Raw genomic sequence first — 27676 nt, 5'->3', positions numbered from 1 at the left:
CCCTTATCTTCAATAATACTCTGGAAAGAAGAGGAAGAGGAGGGAAGGCATAAACTAACAGAAGCGTCCAAGGGAAGGACAGAGCATCCACTCTCCAGGCCTTGCTGTGATGCTGTCTGGTGCAAAAACTGGTAGAAGGTGGTTGTCTGGGGAGGAGAAAAGATCCACCTGAGGAGTGTCCTAACGTTGAATGATGCTGTAAAAGACTGCTCTGTTCAGTTGCCACTCGTGAGGCTCCAGGGTCTGTCTGCTCAACTGGTCTGCCAAAACACTGAGTCTCCCTGGAAGAAACTGAGCTAGGAGATGCAGGCCCATGGATGCTGCTATGGACCAGAGAATCAGCACAGGGAGTAAGAATGAGTCCCTCCCTGTTTGCTGATGTACCACATAACTGTGGTGAGAGTTCCTGGAGAAAGAAGATGCTTGAAAGCTAGTAAGGCCTGCTGAACTGCCATCAACTCCTTTAAGTTTATGTACAGGTGAATCTGATGGGCATTCCAATGTCCTTGTATGCATCTGCCATCCAGGTGAGCTCCCCAGGCGTAGTCCGATGCGTCCGTGATAAGAACTTGAATGGCAGGAGGTGGACGAAAAGGCATGCCCTTGTTTTGTAGACAGGCTGTCGCCCACCATAGAAACTCTGTTTGCAGACATGGAAGCAGAAGAATTATCATATCCAGGGTCATGTGTGTGTTGACACCAAATGTCTTGAGGTACCATTGCAATTTCCTCACATGCAGTCTTGCATATGGAATCATGAGAATGCAAGAGGCCATGTATCCCAGAGCATGCAGGTATTTCCTTGCAGAGAGCTGGGACAGGCTTGCCAAATCCTTGAAGTAAACTGAAAGAGTTGTCTGCTTCTCCTGGGTGAGATATATCATCTGGGTGGCTGTGTTCAGACTCGATCCCAGGAATGTTATCTCCTTGGATGGCACCATTTTTGATTTTTCCATGTTGAGAGTGTTACCCAGAAAAGAGACAGGAGTCTTTACAAATTCCAGATCCTTTAACAGCTGTTCTTGAGAATTTGCTTGAATTAGACAGTCGTCCAAGTATGGATAAATCTGAATTTTCTTCTGCCTGCAAAAAGCAATGACTGGAGCTAGGCACTTTGTGAAAACTCTGGGAGCAGTAGATAAGCCAAAGGGCAGCGCAGAGAATTGATAATGTTGCTTGCCCACTCTGAAACTAAGGTATTGCCTGCAACTTTCCCTGATAGGGATGTGCAGATAAGCTTCTTTGAGATCCAAAGTTACTAGCCAGGAGTCCTTGTCTAACATTGGTAGCAACTGATGCAGAGTGAGCATTTTGAACTTTGGAATTACCAAGAAAGAGTTCAGAATGGATAGATCTAGGATAGGATGCCAGGTGCCTTCTTTTTTTGGAACTACGAAAAATCTGGAATAGAAGCCCTGACCTACCTACTGAGCAGGAACTGATTCTATTGCCTCCAGATGTAACAGAGACAACATTTGCTTTTCTACTTCTGCCCTTTGGTTTGGAGGCGTGTCCGGGAATCCTTTGGGTACTGTAAAGGTGTGGAAAGAAAACCTGTAACCTAGGGATACAGTTCTGACTAACCATTTGTCGTCCATGATGGTGGCCCAGACATTTGCAAAAAAGGCCAACCTTCCCCTAAAGGATTCTCCAGGCAAGAAGGAACAAGCAGAAGTTGGACAGAGTAATTGAGAATGTTTGGATTGAGATGTAGGCTTAGAACTGCCTGCCTTGGAAGTGGAAGCATCCCAGATATATCTCACCCAGGAGAAGCAGACAACTCTTTCAGTTTACTTCAAGGATTTGGCAAGCCTGTCCCAGCTCTCTGCAAGGCAAGCAGGAACAAGCAGAAGTTGGACAGAGTAATTGAGAATGTTTGGATTGAGATGTAGGCTTAGAACTGCCTGCCTTGGAAGTGGAAGCATGCCAACGCTTAGACCTTTGAGTGGTAGCCACCTGCCCCCTAGAAGATTTGTAACCTCTAGTCCTACAGCGGTTCTGCCTGCTTGTATCAGGAAACATCCAACTCTTCGAAGCGAGGAGGTTGAACTTGCAGAAAGTCTTTAACTGTTGTCACAGACTTGGCCTTATCCTCCATCTTTTTGAGCACTTCCTCTGCTTTGCTGCCAAAAAGACTGTCCTTATTTAAAGGTACATCTAAAAGCTTAGACTTGACAGGCTCTGGAAGGGGCTGCTCCCTGAGCCAAGCATGCCTTCTGATAACAGATCTAGTAGCTGTAGCCCTGCCGGAGGCTTCAGGAATGTCAAAACCACAATGTAAAGAATGTTTATTGACAAGACTGGCAGAATTCAGCAAATCTTGCATATCTTTACTCTCTGCCAAAAGAGGCACACTTGCAATCTTTGACTTAATAGCCTGCAAGGTATGCTGCTGATACTTAAGCATATGAAAAAGGCAATTAGTAGACCTAATAGCAAGAGTGGCAGAGGTATAAACGTTTTTTACCCCACCTATCTAGGTTCCTAGATTCCCTGTTGGAAGGAACAGGATTCTTGGTAACAATGGCCTTAACTCCTTTAGGCCCATGAGAAATAACCCCTGGGCCAGCTAGCGGATTCCTAAAAAGAAACAAATGAGAATCAGGGACTCTACAGTACCTGTCAGGTTTCCTGGGAACAGGAGGAACCGAATTTGAAGTCAAGGAATTTTCCAGAAAAACATCATCAACCACTTCCAACTCTGGAGGAATAGCCAGAAGCTTATGCTGAGGCAAATCCAAACCCCCCCTGATCCTTTTCTTAGACTGGGAATAATCCTGACTTTCCCATTTAAAATGCCCCCTGAGAGTATTCAAAGTATCACCAAAAGAGAAATCCTCTGGAGAAGAAGCAGAAGGAATGGAGTCCTCTGCATATGAATCCTCAAAAGGAGAAAAAAACCTGAGAAACTTCCTCTTCATCAGTAGAAATGCTAGAAGTATCAGAACCTAAATAAGACAAAGCCTCAGGATTAACATCCCTACCCCTTTTTGAAGGAGGAGGCTGTGAACCCCTAATAAGAGTCAAAAGGTCATCAGCCATTTTAACCATTTGAGAATGAGGGGAACGAGAGGAAACTGGAGCCTGTTTCTTCACAGGCTTACGACTGGAAGATATACCTGCAAGTCTGAAGCACTCGGGAGGCCTGGCAACTGCCGAAGTAGTGGCAAAGGTTGTCGGTATGAGCTTGCTGTCCGAACAAAGAACAGAGGTCTCGGACACCAGAACCAGCTTAGCGGCTCCGGATCCAGCTGAAGAGGCAACAGCAGAAGGTCAGAAGACAAAATGGAAGCCGGAGGCCTGAGGGACTCTGAAATGGTCTCGATCGAGGCCTACAGCTGAAAATCCGCTAACTGTAGGGGCTGCAAAGGCACCTCACTGGCTATCGCAGGACTGATGACCAACTTAACATCATCAGAAGACTTGACATTCTGAAGCCTGTTGTGGTCCATGTCCTTACGCTTCTTAGGGATAGCCAAAGCCTGAAGACCAGTGGACGCCATACTGACAAAGTTAGGCCACACTCCAAAATGCTTAGCTAAAAACTTAGCCCGACGACGAATAGTACGCGGATTAAAGGAAGCACAGAGGTCACAATTAGGAACGTTGTGGTCAAGGCCTAAACAAATAATACAATAGGAATGAAAATCTCTATGGGGAATCTGCTTTCCACAGGTAAGACAATTATTGACTTTTTCTGACATTTAAGGCAAGAAAAGAGGAACCCCAATGGGGTACTTAGCTGTAGCTGACTTCAACTTTGTAGTTGGAAACCAAAAAGGTAAACTGCTGACCGGCACGTGTGCAAAAATGCTTCTGCTTCTGGCTCCCCGGCAAGGAAGACTGAGGAAGTGACATTGACTGCCTCCTTTTGTATCGGACATCCTGACGTCCTTTACAACCAACGACAACCAATGTCATACTTACTTACCTTTGGTACTCTGGCCGATCGAGGGCTATCGGGAGCCGGATAACCCATTGGTTAGGACTGCAACAGTGAAACACGATGAACATCAGCTTGCTCAGCTCTGCATTCAAAAGCATCTCCATGAAGAGTTTTTGCTTCTGGCACCAGATTTGACTTCTTCAGCTTCAAAAAGAACTCCCACATTGGTTAAACACTGCAAAGAATAGTTTAATAACATCTGCCTTTGTTACTGGAGGAAACCTGAATCCGCCAATAGTCCAGTTAAGGGAAAACAGCTTCCCTACATTTTACAAACAATAACATTGCTGAAAATTGAACTAGATGAAGCAAAGCAATCAAAGCTTCAACATACTGAAAGTAAAAATAAAGACTATTTATACCCTCCTGCAATAAACTTATTTTAATACATTAACTCCATGCATGCTCAACCATGGAGAAAAAATGTAAAGACCAAGCACTTTGAATCACTGGTGGAAAGAGCACCAGCAGTGAGCTGCTAAGGATAAAGTAATGGGGGAATGTTGAAATCAGTAAACAGAAACTGAAGCGTAGAAACTCATCCACATCATGGGTCTACTTCATAAGATCGACAGACCATTTGATCGACATTCATTTGGTCGACAGCTGATTTGATCGACAACCAGTATTTAAGGCAAAAACTTGAGATTTGCCCCCCTCCGCAATGTTGTGAGACCCTGGAGTTGATATATATAGTTAGGGGGTGTGGGGGGCACACACCCCCACATTGGGGGGTGTGGGGGGCGAAGCTCCCTACCTATTTTGTTTAAAATTGGTAGTTTTGTTGTATTTTCATGTTTTAAACGGAAATAGATGGGGGGCTTCGGTCCCCACACCCCCCAAATGTTGAGGGCTGTGCCTTCCACACCCCCCCTATCTATATATACCAACTCCAGGGTCGCACAACATTGGGGAGGGGGGCAAATCCCTGTTAAGTGCCTTGAATACTGGTTGTCGATCAAATGAGCTGAGAAGTGCAGAAAAGCCAAGGAAGCATTGCTGGCCAAATACCTGGGTGCAGTGGAAAAACCAAACAGCAACAGGGGAAATGAAATTCCCTTGGTCTACAATGAATATTCAGAATGGTCTGTGTTGTTTATAGATGGGGCTGTGTAAATAATCAACTCCCTGGTTTTGATAACCAACAATACCTTTGGCAGTATGAGAAGAAGGGCCTTAAGGTCAGCACTTTAAACTTGGTAATGGTCACGAATTTATTCAGCAATAATAAATCTAGGATGGGTCTCTAAACACCATTTCTTTAGAAGTGCAGTGAGTCACAAATAAAAACCTTTTCTTGCTTTTCTGCTGGGGTGTTGTTGTTCTGTATTTCAATATCCAAGTAAGGAAACAACCTCATCCATTTTCTGTATTTATATAAAGCCAATTCTCTGTGAAAATGGAGATCTTCTCTCTACCAGGATATGTGGAGGTCCTCTGAGGGGATGGGGGGGGGGGGTTGTAGCTGCACAGCGAGTAATATAATTCTTTGGGTAAGGGTACCTACCTCACCTCCCTCCATCTTGCTCTCTTCCAATGCTTCAGCTGACCTTCCAAGCTTGCCTCCTTTCAAAGGACATCTTTTATTAAAATGGTTCACAGTAGATTACTTTCTGCAAAATAACTTCTGCTCTGTGGGGGAATTCAGGTGTATTGAAAAGTGGTTGCTTAACAGATTCCACTGTCTTCATTTTTTCCTTCAGTTTCTTTTTAACTGAACCTTTTTTTTTGCTCTGCATAGATTCAACACCTTTCTCTCATTATCACTGGTTTGGGAGTTTAGGTCAGAGACTACTTTACAGAAACCACTGCTGGGCTGGTTATAAGATTCTAATCTAAGTATATATAGGTGGGTGGCACTCTACAAAACTCATGTGATTCTTTGCAAGTCAGGCTCCAGAGACACTTTGAAATACACCCTCAAAGATCAGGAAAACTGGGGAAACAGCCATAGACCTGGACACTTGCTCTTTTATACCAAACAAGTCCAGATATCCTTTTTTAAAATTTCCAGACCTTGTTAAATCCCCTTGATGCGTTCGCTCATCCTACTCAGTGTTTCTCCAAAGAAAATGCCTCTAGAGGGCAGTCTGAGGAAACTGCATCCTCATCAACAGTGTTTTAACCCAGAAGAGGGAATATGTAAGTTTAGCAAACTAAATCACTTTCATAAAGGTCAAATAATGGTAAACAGGGCTCCCTTCTTCTTTCTGCTGAGAGAACCACTTCAGAGGTTGAAGGCTGAGTGACCTGGGCATCAATCTTGTTCCATATGGCCACACAGTCTTTGAGAAAACCTCCAGTAATGCAACTCCGCAAACAGGGTAGATTTTGTTAGACATGTGCCCAGCACCTGAGACATCAGCCCTAAAATCACAGATAGTGAGTTAACTTCCACTAGGCTGGAAGGTTTTCTGTTCTTGCAACTAAATATTGACTGTTTTTTCTATTAACTTTCACAAGAAAAGTGTTAGAAAGTCTGTACTTTGGCTTAAGTCCTCTGATGGCACAAGTGAAAAGCTGAATGATGAACATTTGTCATGACTGCCTGGAAACTGGTATCTAACCTGAAGGTCACACTTCCTTTGACAGAAGACAGTGAGTGGAAGAAAAAAAGAAGTTATGTCTTACCATAATGTTCCATCTGTGTTGTTGATCTTCTTTCATTCATCACTGATGGATTCGGTTCTGAGCCCTTGGAACCGAGTTGGCCTAACACCAAGCTCGCTGCAGCCAAAAACTCTTGAGCTAAGCTTCTACCCACAATGCCCTTCTCCCTGTTACCTCAGGTTGAGTTTGTCCATGTTATACAAGTAAAGCAGAGGCCATTTCTGCGCAAATGCCCTAAGACACCACTTGGACCCAAAGTATCCCCCAGCAGCCTTTGGAGGGGGGAAGGAGGGTGGGAAGTGATGAATGAAAGAAGATCAACAACACAGATGGAACGCTACGGTAAGACATAACTTCTTTATCTGATGTTGTTAATCTTCTTTCCCTTTATCACTGATGGGACAGAATCCCCAGCTACCTTGAGATAGTTGGGAGTCCCTTATGGAAGAACGTTCCTGAGTACCACTGAGCCAAAGGCAGCTCTCCCTCTGGAGACCTCATCCAATTTGTAATGATTGATAAAAGTGTGGGGTTTAGCTCAAGTGGCTGCTGCGCAAATATTGTCCATAGAAACCCTGGAATGGAAGGCTACAGATGTTGCCATAGATCTAGTGGAATGAACTTTAATATTCTGTGGCATAGGTTCTTTTGCAAATGAATAAGTTAAATGTATGCAGTTCCTTTGCCATTTTGATAAAGTGACCTTGGAGACAGAATTTCCCATTCTGGGAATAGGCCCAGAAAAAGAAATAAAAACGTGGTCAGTCTTACGCATTTTTTTTGGTCTAAATAAAATCTCAATTGCCTGTGAACATCCAAGGAATGTAGGCAGTATTCTCCTTTATTAGAAAAATTTGGGAAGAATACTGGTAGGTCAATAGACTGATTGATGGAGAAATCAGAAACACCTTTGGGGAGAAAGGATGGGTTCGTCCGGAGTGATACTCTGTCCTTGTGGAAGATTAGCTAGGATCTTTTGGTGCACAATGCCTGATGCTCCAGAATTTGTCTGCCTGACGTAATGGCTACCCAGAAGAGAGATTTCCATGACAAGAATTTGAGGTCACATTTCACTGCGGGTTCAAACGGGGGGGTTGAGTCAAAGACTGTAGAACTAATGTGAGGTTCCATGGCTCTATAGGCTGTCTGATTGGGGGTCTAATGTGAGAAACTCCTTTGAGAAAGATTTTACATACATGCAGTGATATGAGAGAAGTACCATCTAGCCCATTATGATAATTTGAAATCGCCACCAGATATACTCGTATGGTAGAGACTGCGGCTCCATCTCCAAAAAACTTAAACAGATATTGTAAAACCACTGTAACTGGAGCCGAATACTGATCTAGCATCTTTTCCTTTGACCAAATAGAGAACCTTTTCCATTTGTCCTGATATAGTCTTCTGGTGGATGATTTATAACAGGCCAGAATAATATCACGAACAGGTGAGGTGAGATCATCCTGTCTGGCAACTAACGAAAGTGGAGAAACCAAGCTGTCAGCTTTTGACAGGACAGATTCGGGTGACTCAACCCTTGGGGGTGAGAAATCAGGTCTGGAAGAGGGACCAGAACTCAGGTTGGATATAACAGATGAGTCTGAAGGAAGGGAAACCAAACTTGTCGAGGCCAAAAGGGGGCTATGAGGATCACTTTGCATTTCAACCAATAGCTTTCTTTATGAATTGTGGAATCAGAGGAATGGGGGGATAGGCATAAAGTAGTCCCATGGGCCAATCATGAACCAGAGCGTCCCTCGGGAACTCCCCCTTTGGGGGGGGGGGATAAGACAAAATAGCTGCTGCATTTGTTGTCTGATGGGGAGGTGAAGAGGTCGCAGCAAGGCTGGCCCCAACAGCTGAACATTTCTGCCGCCACTTCGAGATTGAGAGACCGGGGCAAGAGAATACATCTGCTCAACTTGTCTGCAATCACGTTGGAGTTCCCTGGGATATGCATTGCTATCAGAAAGTGGTTGGAAGCTATCGCCCACTGCCAAATTCTCATGGCCTCTCGACACAGGGGGTAGGACTTGGTTCCTTCTTGCTTATTGATATACCAGACTACTGACATATTGTCTGACTGAAATGCAATCGTTCCAGTAGGAAGAACTGGTTGGAATGCTTGCAATGCTAACAGCACCGCTCTCAGTTCTAGAACGTTGATATGCAGGTTGGCCTCCAACGTGGGCCATGCCCCTTGGACTGTCTTTCCCTGGAAATGGCCCCAGCACCCTATTGGGGAAGCATCCGTGATCACAAACTGCTGAGATCCAGAATGTGTCTCCAGTCCCCTGTCTTTTTTGGCACCAAAAACAATCTTGAGTAAAATCCAGATCTGCAATGGTCTGGCAGGACTAGCTGGATGACTCTTTTTGATACAGCTTTTTTTATTTCTGAAGCTACTTCTTCCCTTTGACTGGGTGGAACGTCAAGAAGTTTTGTTGGAAGTTTTGGATAAGTGATGAGGGGAATGGTGTAATCCCTGGTAATGATGTTCTGCACCCAACGATCGGTGGTAATACAGTGCCAGGCAGCTTGGTGCATAGAGAAAGGACCCCCGACTGCTTCCAGATGAAAGCAATCGGGCCGCTCTTCAGGAGCGCTGGTAAGGCTGCCCAAAGAAGGAGTCTCTGGGGCCTATGTTACGCGGACCCCCTCTGCCTCGATAGGGGTGTCTTCCAGAATTGTTACCCCCTCTGCCCCTGGGGGTATCATCACCACACGTGGCATGGAAAGGATCCTGAGATTTTTTTGTGCCACATCTTCCCACTCCTCTGGTTCCTGGAAAAGGAGCGTTGAGGGTTGGAAAAACATAGACCTATGGCAGACAGGGTCTTACCATCCTGCTCACACCTGGCCAGAGTGTCATTTACCTTGAAGCAAAACAGGGAAGATGCTTCAATGGGAGCATTCAGAAAGGAAGACTTGAAGGGATCTGCGAGGTCACAAATGTGCATCCAGGTATGACATCTCATAACTATGCCTCAACCAGCAGCTCTAGCCGCCCCTTCGGTTGCGTGTGAAAGCAACCTTATGGATGAGTTGGAGATCGATTCCAGGGTTGCGAGCTGTGAGACAACTTTATCCCTTATGTCATCAGACACCTGTCCTGTCAGTGTTCCAGAGAATTCAGATCAAGTCTCTTTGGAGCCTCGTGAAATGTGCCAAGTAGTTCAAGGACCGTATGGCAAATGTCGCTGATGCAAAGACTTGCTTCCCCAATCTATCCACTGCCCGGGACTCTCTGTTGGGTGGGTGGACAGTAGGAATTTCTTCAGCTAGATCCTTTTTCGTGGCTGCCACCACCATCATGGCATCAACTGGTAAACCTCTGGACCAATGTGGGTTTTCCTTGGGTGGAGAAAGTATCTTGTTGGGTCTCTGAGGTATCGCCTCAACAGAATCAGGGTTCTTCAAGGCGAGATGCACCACGAGCTGAACTAGCTCATCTACAGATGGGGTCACCCAAGAGGTAGATAGCCGGGCATGGAAAGCCTGCTGAAACACGGACACCTCAGAAGAAGGGTTAGTGGGCTTCCAGTTACCCCTCTGTTTCAGTATTTCAAGGATGTCTCCAAAGGAGACATCATCAGGGGGTGACCCTTCACCGTCATCGAAATCCATGTCGTCTGTTAGAGACTCCTCAGGCAAGTCTACGTGCTTCCTCTTGCACAATCTCTTCCATGGGGGCTCCTCAGTGGGGGCTTCGGAGGAGGACTCGGAAGAGTGGGTATCCTCCAGCGGGGGTTAATACAGCTTCATTGCCCGGTGTCCTGGGAAGGTGGCCTGTGGCAGCTGTAGCTCAGGAGGAGAAATCTGGGGGTCAGTCGGCTGAATGCTTCCAGAAGCAAGTGTCCTCTCCATAGCATGGAAAGCAGGTCTGCCCGAAGAGGGATGGGAGCCCGGAACCGAGAAGGACAACCTCGGAACCGGGGTCACACTCCGCTCCATTGAACCCGCTCCCGAGGATGGAGCCTCAAGCAGTACTGGTGCAGAGAAAGATCCCGACACCAATGATGGAACTGAAGAAACACTCGGAACCATGCCATGAACCGAAGAGCCTGCAGCCCAATCACAGGATTGAAGAAGGACTGATTCAGCAGGAACCGAAGACCAAAGGGACAGTCCCGGAGCCTCAGTGAGGTCCACTACAGGCATCAAGACAGGGGGTTCCATAAAAGATGTAGAAGCAGAAGGCTTTGGAACCAGAATGGTCAAAGGAGGAGAATAGGATGGAGTCCATGGAGAAGCCAACCCAAGTCCTGCAGGAGGATGGGTCCTGGAAGGAGTGGGTATCCCCCTGGCTGCCAACAGCTGATCCACAAGACACACCACATCAAGTTCTGAAAGGCTCCTGGTGGATCTAGTGGATACTCCCAATGGGGAGTCAGGTTGATCTAGGAACGGGCTATACACTTGACCTAGAAAAGGGTTTATGGATGAACAGTATCGGGTCCGTGGTGTGGAATCTACCAGCACCGATGTCTCAAGTTTGGAGACAGGAAGCAGTGGGGTCAAACCTGTTCTTGTCAGAGCCATAAAAGAGCTTGGTGCTGAAGGGGCACTTGGAGCCGATACGGAAGGTAAAATCTTCATTGCAGAGATAGGCATCGAAGGCGTGTACTGTGCCGAAGTGCCACCCCGTGCCAAAGTCGTAGTAGGCGAGACGAGGTCTATAGTCGGTGTCAGAGACAGTATCAGAGCCGAAGCTGGCACCAACATAGCAACAGTTGTAGTAACTGGAGTTGACGAGGTCTGTGCCGACAAGACAGACATGCTCTGAAGACAGTTGTTGCACTTTAGGTTTCACAAACTTACCCTGGTCACCAGAGGGTGAAGAGGGAACTGAATGGGGCCTTTTCTTATCCTTAATAGGAGGGGTTGAGACCTCCACCGCAGAAAGGGCCTCTAAAAAGTGAGACTTAAGTAGGCCCTTCAGTATTAACTTATTCTTGCGCTTGTTCAGAGTGCTCTGACTGAAACTTTGACAAATCACACGGGGAGGTTGCACCAAAAGATGGGGCACCCCCAAGCAATAAACACAATCATAGTGAGAGTCACTACTTGGAAGTTTACCTTTACATAAAGTACAATGCTTGAAACCCAATGTACCCTTCTCATCAGACATCATGAAAAACTAAACACAACAATCAAGGTTTCAGAGAAAAATGTAAATTCTACTTTCTTTATGTTTATACCTATCTAAATGCACACAGTATCTATCAAAAGAGTCAAAAACACACAACTAGGCAAAAAAGGGGAAGAGAGAAGACATACCAGTGATGGTATTCAAGGAATACCACAAGGGTAAAGAGAGAAGACCGTACCACCAATGGTTCTTAAAAGATTACCAGAGCAGGTAGTAGAAGTGAAGTCTAAATCTAACTGGAAATATAGAGAGTTATGAATATAAATCACAATAGAGAAGAAAAAAGACAAAATTTTCCACAAAATATCAAAAAGTTTCCACTTAGCTGAGAGCTTGGCTGAAATGCAGCTTTATGGCTATGCGGCAAATGAGATCTGAAGTAACAGGGAGAAGGGCATCATGGGTAGAAACTTAACTCGAGAGTTTTTGGCTGGTGCGAGCTTGGTATTAGGCTGACTCGGAACCGAAGCCATCAGTGATGAATGGAAAGATAATTAACAACATCAGATCATGGTGTATGACACATTCCTAGAGAAACATGCACTCTTTGCAAATGGAGTAGGAGTCCCCCCACCCTGCTATACTGAGGTATCTATCATATCACTGACATACTGTCCACTAGTAAGAGGACTTGAAAAGGTGAACAATAACTGAAGAAAACATATAAAACTGCCTCCATTTCCAGCAAAATGATGTATTTCTAGAAATCTAGAAAGGATCACCTTCCATGAATTTAATGAGATACAAAAGTTGTGTAAAATCTTACCATAACCATAGATGTCCTTCTCTTCCAAGTTGCAGTATTCTACATATGGGTTTACTCCTCTTGTGTCTCACATATGTATGGTCAGCATACAAAAGTTTTCAGTCCCTCTGAGGTACGTGGGACGTCTGACTTGGCTGAGGATATGTGGGCCATAAAAGTGAAGTCTACACGCACCAGCCCTCAGAACTGAAAGCCCCAGTGGAGCCAGTCCTAATAAGGGCAATGCCAGTCCAGTGCCACCCTGAAAGGGAAATGCAACCTAATAGGAGTGGAAGGAGGGTGGGAAGGAATACTGCAACATGGAAGAGAAGGACATCTATGATTATGGTAAGATTTCACACAAGTTTCTATGTCCTTCTATTCCAATGTTGCAGTATTCTACATAAAGGAGAGTGCCTAAGCTCACTGTGACTAGGGAGGTGGTCTAGTGGCAGACTCCAGGAATCCATGAAGTATAGCCCTGGCAAACCTTGCCCTGGATCTAGAGATGTGGTCTAGTTTGCAGTGTTTCGTGAAGGTGTGAACTGAAGACCAAGCAGCTGCCTCCAGAATAGTAGAGGCATCCAGGCCCTTAAAGAAGGCTGCTGAAGAGGCTAAAGCTCTGGTGGAGTGTGCTTTAACTGCACCTTGCAGAGATTAATCATGTTGTTTGTTGCAGATGGTGATGGCCTTGGAGATCCAGGCAGATATGGTCTGTTTGGACACTACCTTCCTCAGGGCTCTAGGGTGGAAGGATACGAAAAGTTGTTTTACACAGGTAAAACCCGAGTTGTCAGTGCACATCCAGGGAGTGCAGTACTCTCTCACCGTTCATCTGTGGGTTGGGGAAAAAGGCAGATAGGTGTATGGCTTGGTTAAGGGACAGGTCATTCACCACCTTAGGCACGAAGGATGGGTCAGTTCTAAGGGTAACCCTATCCTTGTGGAAAAAGTACAGTTGTGTACACTTACCATAAATGTAGATGTTCGAGTGTATTCACTGTTGCAGTCATCACATTTGGATTATCTGCCTGCAGGTTGGCCCTCAGCCGGCCTGAATACCAGAGTCTTCGGATTCCTCCGTCGGATGCTCTCTCTTCTTCCATGATGTCAGGTCGTCAGGCGTATAAAACATGCAGCCGACGCCATTACATTAGTTTTTCTTGCCCCAGATGTCAGGTGCCCCCACAATGGGAAGCAATTATATGTTATGGTACACCTCTACCAAAAAGCAAATACATCAGAAAACTTAAATATACCAAACAAGAAGGAAAGGTAGAGCCAAGAGAAGTCAGGGGGCAGGAGGGAGGGTAACCAGGACTGCAACAGTGAATACACTCGAACATCTACATTTATGGTAAGTGTACACAACTGTACTATGTTCTTCGTGTTTCACTGTTGCAGTCATCACATTTGGGTTGATTCCCAAAGCTAAGTAAGGGAGGAGGAAGTTAGCGAGCATTAGGGCCAGCTATTAAGCCCTGCAAGACTGCAGTGGCAAAACCAGCTCTGGATTTAGAAAAAATAGTCATGTGGTAATGCTTAGTGAATGTATGTACAGAGCTCCAGGCTGCAGCTTCCAGGATGTCCCTGGTAGGAACTCCTCTGAAAAAAGGCTGCAGAGGTAGATGCAGCCCTGGTGGAATGTGATAATATCCCCTGTGGGGTAGGTTTTCCATGGTGTTTGTAGTAGAAATGAATGCAATGGACTATTCACTTGGAAATGGTTTGCTTTGAAATGGCCTTCCCCTCTGCCCCTGCAGCAAAGCCAACTAGCAGCTGTTCAGATTTTCTGAGAGGCTTAGTCCTGTCCAAATAAAATCTAAGTTGTCTGTGCACGTCCAGAGAATGCAGTATTTGTTCTCCTTTGTTTTGTGGATTAGGGAAAAAAGTAGGCAAATGGAATGATTTAGGGCCACACTGGACACCACCTTGGGCATAAAAGATGGGTTAGTCCTGAGGGAAACCCTGTCTGCATGGAAGATAATGAAGGGTTCCACTATGAAGGCCTGTAATTCAGACACTCTTCTTGTTGAAGTGATGGCTAGAAGAAAGGCTGTTTTCTTAGAAAGGAATTTCAACTCTGCTGTTGCAGCTGGCTCAAAGGGAGGGAGAGCAAGCTTTTCCAATATAAAGTTAAGGTCCCAGGCTGGAGTAGGGGCTCTCCTGGGGAGGCCTTAAGTTTTTGGCCCCTCTAAGGAATTGTTTTAGCAGGGGGTGAAAGAAGAGGGGTGGCTCAGTATTATAATGTGCTGAAATGGCAGAGGCATGAATTTTAATTGACGAGAAGGATATGCCCTTGTGGAGCATTTCTTTTAGGTACTGAAGAATATGAGGTAAGCTGGGCACTGTTGTGCCCATCCCATCAGTCTGGCTCCAGGAACAGTGTCTTTTCCACTTTTCAGCATAAGATTTTCTAGTACTAGGCCTCCTTGCCTCCAGAATGACATCTAGCACCTGCTTACTGAGGGATGCTATTGGAGAGCTCAAGGAATTAGCTAGGCTGCAGGGTTCAGGGTGTGAAGCTGAGGGTGCCGAATCTGGCCCGCCTGCTGGGACAGCAGGGAAGGAGTCTGAGGCAGGAGCCATGGTTGTAGCACTGTCATACTGCGCAAAAGGGGGTACCAGTGCTGGCGTGGCCAGTCTGGTGCAATCAGTAGTGTCCTTGGCTTGTCCATTTTGATCTTTAGCAGAACCTTCGAGAGGAGAGGCAGAGGGGGAAAGGTATAAACCGAGAGGCTTTCCCAGGTAAAGGATAGGGCATACACTTTCCAAGCTTGACTGTGGGGAGTCCTTGTGCAAAATTTCTCCAATTGGTAGTTCTGAGGGGAGGCAAACAGGTCTGCCTCTGGAGTCCCCCATTTGTTCCTCAAAAGGTTGAATATTTTGGGTTCCAGTTTCCACTCGTGTGGGTCCTTGAGATTTCTGCTTAAGTCGTCTGCCAGTGAATTTAGTTTGCCTGGCAGGAATTGAGCCTGTAAGTGCACTTGGTTGCTCAAGGCTGTGTTCCACAGAGCCATGACTAGTCTGCAGAGTGGGTAGGAATGGATTCACCCCCTGCTTGTTTATGTACCACATAACTGTGGTATTGTCTGTTTTTACCAATAGTTGTCCTGGAAGAATAAGGCCTTTGAAGGCTGTCAGAGCATTCTGTAGAGCTAACATTTCTTTTTGATTGATATGCAGGTGCATTTGCTTTGGGTTCCATTTGCCCTGAATGCACTGCCCTGCCATGTGAGCCCCCATGTATAGTCTGATGCATCTGTTGTTAGGGTTTGGGCAGCAGGGGGTAGAGTGAAAGGGAGTCCCTTGTTGTGGTTGCAGGCCTCTGCCCACCAAAGGAACTCTGTCCTTAGGCAAGGAATGATAGGAATCATTGTTTCCAGGTCCTGAGAATGTTGACACCAGAGACTTTTTAGGTACCTTGAAGTTTCCTCATATGCAGTCTTGCATGTGGAATTAGTAGAATGCAAGAGGCCATGAACCCTAGGGCTTGCAGTATTTTTCTTGCAGATAGACAGGTTTTGCGGGCCAGTAGATTGAAATAGTTTGTCAAATAAATTTGTTTCTCTGGAGTGAGGAATGCCATCTGGGAAGTTGTGTTCAAGCTTGCTCCCAGGAATACAACCTGTTGGCTGGATACCAGCTGTGATTTCTTTTCGTTGATGGTGTACCCCAGTGAAGTTAGAAGTCTCTTTACAAATGCCAGGTGCTGAAGTAGCAATTCCTGACTGTCCGCCTGAATCAGGCAATCATCCAAGTATGGGTAAATTTGAATTCCTCTCTGCCTGCAATATGCAATGTCTGGAGCTAGGCACTTTGTGAATATCCTGGGCGCAGTAGATAAGCCAAAGGGAAGTGCAGAGAACTGATAGTGCATAGAGCCTGCTCTGAAGCGTTGGTATTTCCTGCAAGATTCCCTTATGGGGATGTGCAGATAAGCTTCTTTTAAATCTAGGGTTGCTAGCCAGTAGTCCTTGGCTAGCATAGGAAGCAGCTGTTGGAGAGTTAGCATTCTGAATTTTGGAACCACCAAAGACGTGTCGAGAACAGACAGATCCAGGATAGGACGTCAAGAGTTTTATTTTCTGGGGACCAGAAACAGTCTGGAATAAAAACCTTGTCCCCTTTGTTCTGCTGGGCAGGTTGAATAGTCTTGATACTGAGAAGAGAAAGAACTTGCTTTTAGGCCACTGCCCATTGGTATGGGGGGATGTCTGCCCATTGGTATGGGGGGATGTCTGGCCATCTGCTTATGGATGGGAGTGAATGGAACTGGAATCTGTATCCCTAGGAAGCAATGTTTAAGACCCATTTGTCTTGGGAACTGTATTGCCAGTTTTTGGCATGCAGTGCAAGTTTCCCTCCTAAAGGTGCAAGTACTTGGGCAAGGCTTGGAAGAGTTAAGGATAAGTCATTGTGCAATTTTACCATAAGATGGAGGCTTACTACTCCCTGTTTTGGACATGGGAGCACTCCATTGCTTAGATCTATGCATAACCTGAGACTGAAGTCTTGGTGGTCTACTCCCCCTGGGCTTGGACTGAGAAGGCCTGGAAGGGACTGGAAAAGACAAGTTTTTTGAAGGTCAATGCCTACTGAATCTAGGTGACTGTACCTGTAAGAAATCTTTAACAGTTTGCATAGATTTAGCTTTCTCCTCCATTCTTTTGAGGACTTCTTCTGCTTTATTACCAAATAGATGCTCTTGATTTAATGGTGCATCCAGCAATTTTGCTTTGACATGATCTGGCAAGTTCTGTTCCTTAAGCCAAGCATGTCTTCTAAGAAGAGACCCAGTGACAGCAGCCCTGCAAGATGCTTCTAAAGAATCAAACCCACATTGCAAAGAATGTTTACCAACTTGGTTGGCAGAATGCATTAACTCTTGTAAATCTTTGTGTTCTGCACAATCAGGAATCAACAACATTTTTGATTAATTAGCTCCATAATATGCTGCTGATACTTTAACATATGAAACTGGCAATTTAAAGCCCTAATGGCAAGCGTTGCAGAGGTGTATACCTTTTTATCCCATCTGTCTAATGCCCTGGAATCCCTGTCCGAAGGGGTAGGATTTTTGGCAGTTGTAGCCTTAATGCCTTTAGGTCCCTGGGGAATGGTCCCTGGATCCACATTAGGATTCCTAAAAAGGAATTTGTGGGAGTCAGGCACTCTATAGTCCCTGTCAAGTTTCCTGGGAGTTAGAGGCAAGGTATCAGGGGTAAGGCTGGATTCCAGGAAGACATCATCTACAATTTCCAGGACAGGAGGGATAGCTAGAGGCCTGTGCTGAGGCAAGCTTAAACATTTCCTGAGTCTCTTTTTGGACTGGGAGTAGTCCTGGCTCTCCCAGTGGAAATATTCTCTAAGGGTGTGCAGGGTTTCACCAAAGGAAAAATATTCTGGAGGGGAAGCAGAGGGAATGGAATCATCTGCATCAGAATCCTCATAGGTATATAAGGGTATGTCCTGGAAATCAGAAGGATCAGAGTAATCAGATTCCTGATCAGAAGAATCAAAAGAAAAATCAATTCTGGGTCTTTTTCAGGGGGAAGGCTGACTTCCCCTAATTAAAGTAATGAGGTCCTCAGCCATTCTAATCATTTGTTTTTGTGGCATGTGGGCCTTAGAATGCGCTTTGGTCATCGGTTTCCTGGGCATAGTGCAAACTTTAGGCCTGAGAAATTCGGTATTTGTGGTGTGAAAGGAAGTCATCGATTTAATATGAAAATCGGAAGGCCTGAAAACACCCTCTGAAGTTTTTGCCTGCACAATGGCTCCGGACCCATCCAAGGTAGAGACATCCATAGGTTCCACAGTCGAAGAAGCATCTCGAGGCATACCGGACTCCGAATGGGTGTCAGAAGAGGCCTCTGAATCTGTAGAAGCGGGTATCGGGGGCTGTGAAAGCTCTTCACTGAGTACCGGCAGACTGGTGACTAGCTTAACGTTAGTGTCGTCGGCAGCCTTGGACCTATGCGGTCTGTCTCTGTATTTATCCTTTCGTTTTTTTGGAAGATCGGTAGTCAGATGGCTTACCGAAGTCATTTTGGAGTATGGAGATCGAGAGAGAAAGACTTTAGCTACAAAAATAGCCAGACGACGAATAGTTTGGGCATTGAACAAGGCACAAAACCAACAGTGAGGGACGTCGTGGTCTGGGCCTACACAGGTGACACAGTAAGAATGAAAATCTCTGTGAGGTATTTGCTTTCCACAGGCAAGACAATTATTAAATTTTTCTGACATCGGTTAGAGCAAGAAAAAAGGATCCCCAACGAGGCACTTATCTTACAGAAGATTTCATGTCTGAAACTTGAAAAACGACAATTTCAGGAGTCGGCCGACTGGCACTTGCAAACTGCCTCTGCTTCGGGCACCGCATGGCAAGAAAGACTGATGTAATGGTGTTGGCTGCATGTTTTATACCCCTGACGACCTGACATCACGGAAGACACGACAGCATCTGATGCAGAAATCCCAAGACTCTGGTATTCAGGCATGCTGAGGGCTACCTGCAGGCAGATAACCCAAATGTGATGACTGCAATAGTGAAACATGAAGAACATCCTGAAACAGATCAAAATCAGAATATTAAACACACATTACAAAAGACTTGTTTTACTGCTCACTTTAGGAAATGACACTGGAATATGAACTTCGCATAAGCCCCTTTACATAAAATCAGACAATTATTCAAACAGAGAAAATACACAGGCATCATTTTACCAAAGAAAAGGAAAAATATCATGAGCTGAATACATTTTCTCATCTCCTCTCCTTGTCATACGATGAACAACATACCTGTTGAACTCTGCCAATTTAGTGAGGTCCAAGAGACTTGAATGTGTTATTATTCTGCTCACATCAAATTCAGCAATGAGTTCTTCTAGTTTTCTGCCCATTCGATTTTCTATAAAGACAAATAAACCTGATTTGCCATATTTTGTCATGAAAATACAGGTGTATAATGTACTCATTAACTATCATAGTCCACAATTCAATCTGTTTAAGTCTCTATTCATCCATTCATAAGCTCTTTTTTTCCAATTTTTGCACATGGATTTGGTGTGTCAAATCAATAGTGACCGTCATCTAGAGGTAGTGTTCACACTGCCAGGTAACTAGCTTAACAGCTCTTTATTTATTGGTACTAACATCTTTATATGGAATAGTCACATGGTTCTGAATTTCATCAGCAGTGAATTCCTTCCCCCTGGCACACTGATTCAGCTGCCACTCTCATTAAGTGGAGTTAACAAGAACTCATCTTCAGAGAAGGTCTAATTGGTTGTAACAGCTACACCCTCTCAAAGAAAATACTACAGATTCTACTCTTGGTAGAGACAGCATATGGATACTTGCTCCAATGCAAAATAATAGGGCATTCTTCAAGTCAGTCTCTGTCATTAACCTCATCTTCTGGTGGCAGACAGACAGAAGTTGCATCTCTCAGGAGTTCATTACATGATGCATGTTCAAAATGTCAACCCATTATCTGTACACCTGGCTGCAAATACATACTTGAACTAGTTATGTCTGTAATAACTTCCTGAAAGCTTACAACTTACCAGACATGACCTTAGGCATACAGACTATCCTAACCTTTTGGAAAACAGTACAAGGCATTGCAGTTCTGAAATCTGCATGAGCAGAAGAGTTGGCCAGAATAAGGGTGGTCTTCTAATAAAGAAACTTAGAAAATCAGTTCAGAAGGTCTGCCCAAGCTCATTCTTTCGAACACAACACTCAAATCTTAAAGAGGTCAAATGACCTGGAAAGATTCCACACTTGGAAGGCAAGAAAATAGAGTTCAATAAAAAAATAAGACAACACTGAACCATGGCACAGATAATCAAACCTAACCATAACAATAACATGTGAACATCTTCTATTCAGACAGGTATGGTATCATGGTAGGAGGCCTCCATAGCCAGCTGCAGAAAACAGACAACCTGGGAAGAAAATAAAGCTCTACTGGGAACCACATCTCACCCTTGACTTGATGAGATAAAGAAGAGGCAAAGAAGTACACAAGACCTTTTTCTCCTGATGCTGCAGAAAAAAATTATCTGAGAGGAATTCAAAGAAATTGGGAATGTGCTATCCAAAGTTGTTGATGTTTACTATGATATTAGATCTATGAGATGATCTCAACGTGGAGGAAAGTCATAAGGCCAATCAGTAGAGCTTGTTAAGTAATACCTTTACAGCCTATCACCCATATTCATATCTCACAATTCACATTTAACCACTGATCCTCTCTACTTCTTACTCAATCAAAAGCTCCCCTAGAAAATCATACTCAAAAAGACCCAAAGAGTATACGTGGGGTTCTAGACTGAAGGTTACATACTACACATGGAACTCTTCTCTGTGATTTGGTGCACGTATAACTTCCTTATTTGATTCTGAACAGGTCCATCTGCAGAGACTCTTACTACACACTCTCTTACGTATTCTCCTAGATAGCTGCAGTATGGATGCATACTATAGAGGCTGCTTGCCTGATATTTTCCAGACAGTCTGGAAATCAGCTTGTTCAGTCTGTTAACTCATTTCCCTATAATAGCTCAGATATGCTATCTACTGACTTCCCTAATAGGAATAATGGTGCAATTTGCAGCCGTTTTCCAGAAAATTATTTTCTAAAACCACAACTAAAACAAACGTTAATAATTCTTAAACTGCAACAGTCACGCAAAAAGAATAAACACAAAAATTGTTCCGCTCATAAACTTGATTTTATAACTGGTGATGTCCACCACAGCAGCTAAATAGCAGCATCGGCACAACATTTTTCTGTAAGGATGTCAGCTTCACAACAAGACCTCAGCTAGCATTACCCATGCTTACATACGGACACATTGACAGAAATATGAAAAACATGCTTTTATCATCTAAAATATAAAGAAATGTTTACATCTTCTCAGCTAGATTAGACATAGGCCGTGTATAAGCAGCATATTTGCCCACAGTAATGCAGCTTTCTGTTGATCCCTTGTAATACTGTCCATGTGGTATGTGGCATTCAGTAATGAAGATGATATGACAACATGCCATACTTAGTACTGTATAATTATTAAAATTAATGGTGATATACATCACACTTCATAATGTAAACGTATGAACAAATTATAAAAAGAAGTCCTGTACTTACCACAATGTTCCATGTGTGTTGTCCATCTCGTCCTTTATTCTCACTGATGGGTCAGATCTGATCCATCTCGGCCATTACATAAGCTCAAGTTCCTCAGGCAAGCTCTTGGGCATTTTCCCCTACCCATAATGCAACTGTTCTATAACCTCAGATCTTATTTGCCCTCCAGCAGTGACGAGAAGCATACATTACAAAGTATATATAAAATAAACATTACACAAGACATACCCTCAGAGGCTGTACAGTCCTATAAAAACCCAGTTTAGAGCTACTCAGTCTCCCAGGAGGGGGAATGGCGGGTGGGTTGTGAGAATAAAGGTCGAGATGGACAGCACACATGGAATGTTATGGTACGTACATAACTTCTTTATGCGATGCTGTCAATCTCGCCTTTATTCTCAGTGATGGGACCACATCCCTAGCTACTTAATTCTTGGGTGGCTCATGGGAGGATATTCCTCAGAACCATAGAACCAAAGGATGCTCTACTCATAGAGCCCAAATCCAACTTGTAGTGAGTAATAAAGGTATGTGGCTTAGCCCATGCTGCTGCAGCACAGATGTTATCTAAGGATAATCTGGCTGGGAAAGCTGCTGAAGTAGCAACTGACTTGGTAGAATGAGTTCTAATAGGATTAGAGGTAGTCTTTTCACTGGAAATGTATATGAAAGACATACATTGTGAGAGCCAACTGCATAGTGTTACCTTAGAAACTGGTTGGCCTTTCCTAATGTCTGAATATGAGATAAAGAGCTGATCTGACTTTCTGAATTGTGATGTCCTGTGCAAATAGAAACATAATTGTCTATGAACATCTAAAAGGTGCAAAGTGTACTCTCAACTCTCCTTTGTTTTGAAAGTTTGGGAAGAACACTGGTAATTCAATAGACTGGTTGAGGTTAGTTTCAGAAACCACCTTAGGTTGAAAGGAAGAGTTCATTCTGAGATAGAATCTGTCTTTATGAAAAATTATGTACGGATGTTTAGAGGTTAAGGCCTGTGACTCAAACCCTTCATGCTGAAGTTATAGCTACTAAAAGAGGCGCTTTCCATGATAGGTATTTCAAATCACATGTAGCAGAAGGTTCAAAAGGTAGGCAGACCAGCTTTGACAATACAAAATTCAAGTACCAAGGTGGAATAGAGTTTCTGTATGGAGGGCAAAATAAGGAAGTACCTCTGAGAAATGCTGTACAAAGTCTGTTTGACATTATAGCGGTACCATTATCTCCTATGTGAAAATTACACATCGCTGCTAAATTAACCCTAATAGTAGCTGGAGCAGCTCCCTCATTGGATCTATGTGATTAAGACTGGACCAGGCCACAGATCTTTGCCATTTATTCTTGTACAGTTTCCGAGTAGAGTTTTTGTGAGAAGAAAGCAAAATGTGTTTTACTGGAAAAGAAAGCAGAGGAAACCTGGCTATCATGGGAAGCAAAGCAGCCAAGCTGTCAGTTTGAGACTGTGTAGGGTGGGATGAAGTTCTCCTGAGATATGTCAGCAGATCTGGAGCTGGGTCCAGGATCCATGGTCCCTTCTGTACATGAGGCCAGATAAAGGGGAACCATGTCTGTCGAAGCCAATAGGGGCAATTAGGATAACTGTGATCTCCAGCAAGCTTGCTTTCTGTAGAAATTTGGGAATCAGTGGTATTGGTGGGAAAGCATAAAGAAGTCCTGGGGGCCAATTGTGAACAAGTGCATCCCTTGATGACTCCCCCACTGGGGTGATCAGGGCAAAGTAGTTGCTACATTTGGCATTGATGGCTGATGCAAAGAGACTGCAGCAAGGCTGGCCCTATTTGTGGAAGATCTATTCTGCCACTTTCTGATTTAGGTACCACTTGTGTGGCCAAAGAATGGCTCTGCTCAGTTTGTCTGAAATCATTTTGGATTTCCCTGAAATGTGCATTGCTATAAGAAAGCAGTTGGAGGACTCTGCCCATTGCTAGATCCTCAGGGCTTCTCAACAAAAGGGGTAAGATCTGGATCCCCCTTGTTTGTTTATATACCAGGCCACAGACATGTTGTCTGAACTGCTATTGTACCTAGAGGGAGAGAGTTCTCAAATGCTTGCAAGACGAGGAACACCGCTCTTATCTCTAGAACATTTATGTGCAAATGGGCCTCGTGTTCTTGTCAAGTGTTTCATGTGTTCCTGAGATAATGCCCCACCCCCATCTGGGATGCATCCGTGGTCAGTGTAGCTTTGGGCTGAGGGGGAAGAAAGGAACAGCCTTGAGAGACTAGGGGAGAGTTGAGCCACCATTGAAGGTCTCTTTTGCAAGAGTTGGTTAGTATAATCCTGTGCAACATTACAAGATCCCGAAAAGAGCACTGTGTCGAAAGTAGCCACTGGAGGATTCTCATATGTTGTTAAGCTAGTGGTATTAGCACAACTGAAGCAGCCATTTTGCCTAGCACCTGTAGGAATAGTTTGGCAGAATCCTTTCTCCTGTTGATCAGCATCCTTACATAACGCCAAAGATCATGCACTCTTTCTAGGGGAAGCTTTATTGACACAACTGATGTGTTTATTTGTGGTCCTATGAAAACCAAGGACTGACATGGCTCTGGAGCAGATTTTGTGTAATTTATGGTGATTCCAAGGGATGAACATAGTTGAAGGGTATAGTCTCTAGCTTTCTGAAGAAGATGCCTGGTCGGGACAGAAATGAGCCAGTCGTCCAGATATGGAAACTCACAGAATCTTTTGCATCTCAGGTGAGCTACTACAATTGCCATGCATTTGGTGAACACTCTGGGGGCTGTGGTGAGACCAAAGGGCAGAGCTCAAAACTGGAAGTGACTGGCTCCTAGCTGGAAGCGTAAAAACCTACTGGATCGTCTGCACATTAGAATGTGGTAGTACACATCCTGAAGGTATATGGAGCACATCCAACTGTCTTTTTCAAGAGTGGAAGTATCGTGTTACCATCCAGAACTTGCACTTTTTCACAGACCTGTTTAGAATGCTGAGATCCAAGATGGGTCTCCAGTCCCTGCTTTTCTTTGGAACTAAAAAGAATCTTGAGTAAGTTCCAGATCATTTCTGGTCTGTGGGGACTTGTTGGATGACTCTTTTGTTTAGCAACGTTTGAATTTCTAAGGTTGCCGGTTCTTTTTGACTGGTTGGAACATCCGGAACTGATGTGCTCAAAGGAGCAGGATAGGGGAAGGGAATGACATAGCCCCTGGATATTATACTCTTCACACATCTGTCATTTGTGATGCTTTGCCAGGTTTCTTGGTGCAGAGACAAATGACCCCGACTGCCTCCAGAGGCAAGCAATCAGGCATTATTTCAGGAGCACTGATACGGTCCTCCAAAGAAAGATTCACTGGAGCCCTGATTAAGGTCTCCTCTGCTGTGAGGGTGGTGTCTACCATTAGTGTTCCCCCCTCTGCCCCTAGGGAAACTTTCACCTTGTGTGTCATGGAAAGACCTGCGGGATTTTCTGAACCACATTTTCCCACTACCCCTCTGATCCTTTGGAAAAGGTCTGATGGGTGCAGAAAAATGTACTCCAATGGCAGTCAAGGTCTTGCCTTCTTGTTCACATCTGGTGAGCATTTCCTTCACTTTTGGCCCAAAAAGAGAGGAGCTGTCAAAATGGTCGTTAACAAAGGTAAACTTGAAGGGCTCAATGAAGTCGCAAAGGTGCATCCAGGCTTTTCTCCAAAGAGCAATACCTGATCCCGCATCTCTAGTCATTCCATCTGCTGTATACAATATGAGCCTCATGGAAGACTTTACTATGGAATTGAGGGTGGTGAGCTGAGCATTAACTGTATCTGCTACAGCTCCTTGGAGGGAGTCTGTGAGTTCCTTTAACAGGTCCCTCTGTAGCCTAGTGAAATGGGTAAGGTAGTTTAGAGACCGAAGGGCAAAGGTCACTGATGAAAACACTCGCTTCCCATATCTATCCATAGTCCTAGAGTCTTTATTAGGAGGATGGACAGAGGAGCTGGTCTCGGATAGCTCCTTTTTAGTGGCCACCGCCATGACCATTGTATCAACTGCAGCTCCTTTAGTCAGAAACCCTTTATTCCTTCAGGAGCACTGATACGGCCCTCCAAAGAAAGATTCGCTGGAGCCCTGATTAAGAAGGTCTCCTCTGCTGTGAGGGCGGTGTCTACCATTAGTGTTTCCCCCTCTGCCCCAGGGGAACTTTCACCTTGTGTGTCATGGAAAGACCTGTGGGATTTTCTGAACCACATTTTCCCACTACCCCTCTGATCCTTTGGAAAAGGTCTGATGGGCGCAGAAAAATGTACTCCAATGGCAGTCAAGGTCTTGCCTTCTTGTTCACATCTGGTGAGCATTTCCTTCACTTTTGGCCCAAAAAGAGAGGAGCTGTCAAAATGGTCATTAACAAAGGTAAACTTGAAGGGCTCAGTGAAGTCGCAAAGGTGCATCCAGGCCTTTCTCCAAAGAGCAATACCTGAACCCGCATCTCTAGTCGTTCCATCTGCTGTATACAATATGAGCCTCATGGAAGAGTTTACTATGGAATAGATGGTGGCGAGCTGAGCATTAACTGTATCTGCTACAGCTCCTTGGAGGGAGTCTGTGAGTTCCTTTAACAGGTCCCTCTGTAGCCTAGTGAAGTGGGTAAGGTAGTTTTGAAAACACTCGCTTCCCATATCTATCCATAGTCCTAGAGTTTTTATTAGGAGGATGGACAGAGGAGCTGGTCTCGGATAGCTCCTTTTTAGTGGCCACCGCCATGACCATTTTATCAACTGCAACTTAGTCAGAAACCCTTTATCCTTAGTGGCAGTAATGAACTTGTTTGGCTTTCTAAGAGCAGGCTCTATGGAATCTGGGGTCTCCCAGGCCTTCCTAGAGATTAAGTCCATAAGCTCATCAGAAGCAGGAGTCACCCAAGAGGAGGAAGGGCGAGACCCAAAGGCCTTCAGGTAAACTGACTCCTCAGCTGAAGGGGAGGAGGACTGCCAGTCACCGCTCTGTTTTAATAATTCCAGGATGTCTCCAAAGGAGACATCTTCAGGAGGTGACCTTGGAGACCCTTCTGCCTCATCGAGGTCAGTGCCTGATGTGATAGACTCCTCTGGGGAGTCAAGGTGCTTCCTCTTGCAGGTCCTCTTCCATGGGACCTCCTCAGTGGGATGCTCTGGAGAGGTTTCAGAAGGGGGGGGGTCTCGTGGTAGACAGCCTGAGGTCCTGGGTCTCTACGATCCTGTGGAAGGGTTACCTAAGAGGACAAGGCCTGTAGAGGGACGAAGATCCAATGAAGGATGTGCCATAGACTTGGCAGGAGTCAAAACCCAGCTCATAACTTCGAAGGCAGACTGCCCCCACCCTGAGGACTCCCCTGGATCTGACAAAGAAGTTGTCGGAGCCGAAGGCATCCGTAGAACTAGCAACGGAGCTGAGGTAGGAGCAGAACTCACCCGTGCCGAAGTCTCAAGAGGCAGAGTCGGATCTGGAGAGATCCAAGCTGGCTCAGAGGATACAACCAGACAGTGTCGGCTCCTACAGGTGTCCTGCTCAGAATGGAGAGAAACGCTCAGAGCGAATGTCTGCTCTGAGGAAACCCATGGTCCTGGAGCAAATGTTTTTCAAAAGTTATGTCACCGTCCACATAAGTTCCCAAATCCTGAACAACTGGGTCAACTCTTAGGGACATATTGTCAATGTAGTAGTTCCCTGGGGAAGATGACTTCCCAAAGGATACAATAATGTATTTTTTGGCCTTTAGTTTCAGTCCATGATTTTGGTACTATATTTTTATTTGAGAAAAACCTTCCTGCTGGATGGCTAAGTCATTTGGGGATCCAATGACTGCTCCTAGCTTGTAGTCATATGCAAACTTAAGTCAGCCAGAGCCCTTTGGTATTGGCTTTTACTTCAGAAAAGTAGATGCTAAACAGGAGAGTTCCCAGCACAAAATCCTGGGGAACTCTGCTGGTGATTGGTCTGTTTGTGGAGGAAATTTCCCCTATTTTTATTATCTGTATCCTATCTGTGAGTCAGCTGGCAATCAAACAGGTAACATAGGGGTTTATTCCCAGTTTATTTAGCTTTTCTAC

The 27676-nt window shown here is 44.8% G+C and overlaps 1 protein-coding gene across 1 annotated transcript in view; it reads right to left on the bottom strand.

Annotated features, from left to right (window-relative positions):
• Window positions 1-27676, bottom strand: part of EARS2 (glutamyl-tRNA synthetase 2, mitochondrial) — a 470754-nt gene that overhangs the window by 183652 nt on the left and 259426 nt on the right. The window contains exon 5 of the mRNA XM_044061134.1: window positions 19261-19369. Coding sequence (XP_043917069.1) covers window positions 19261-19369 — 109 coding nt within the window. The remainder of the gene's footprint in view (window positions 1-19260; window positions 19370-27676) is intronic.

Source organism: Protopterus annectens, chromosome 2.part0, assembly GCF_019279795.1.
Source record: "Protopterus annectens isolate FY-2018-M chromosome 2.part0, PAN1.0, whole genome shotgun sequence".
NCBI lineage: Eukaryota > Metazoa > Chordata > Ceratodontiformes > Protopteridae > Protopterus > Protopterus annectens.
This window is presented reverse-complemented; position numbering and strand designations above follow the sequence as displayed.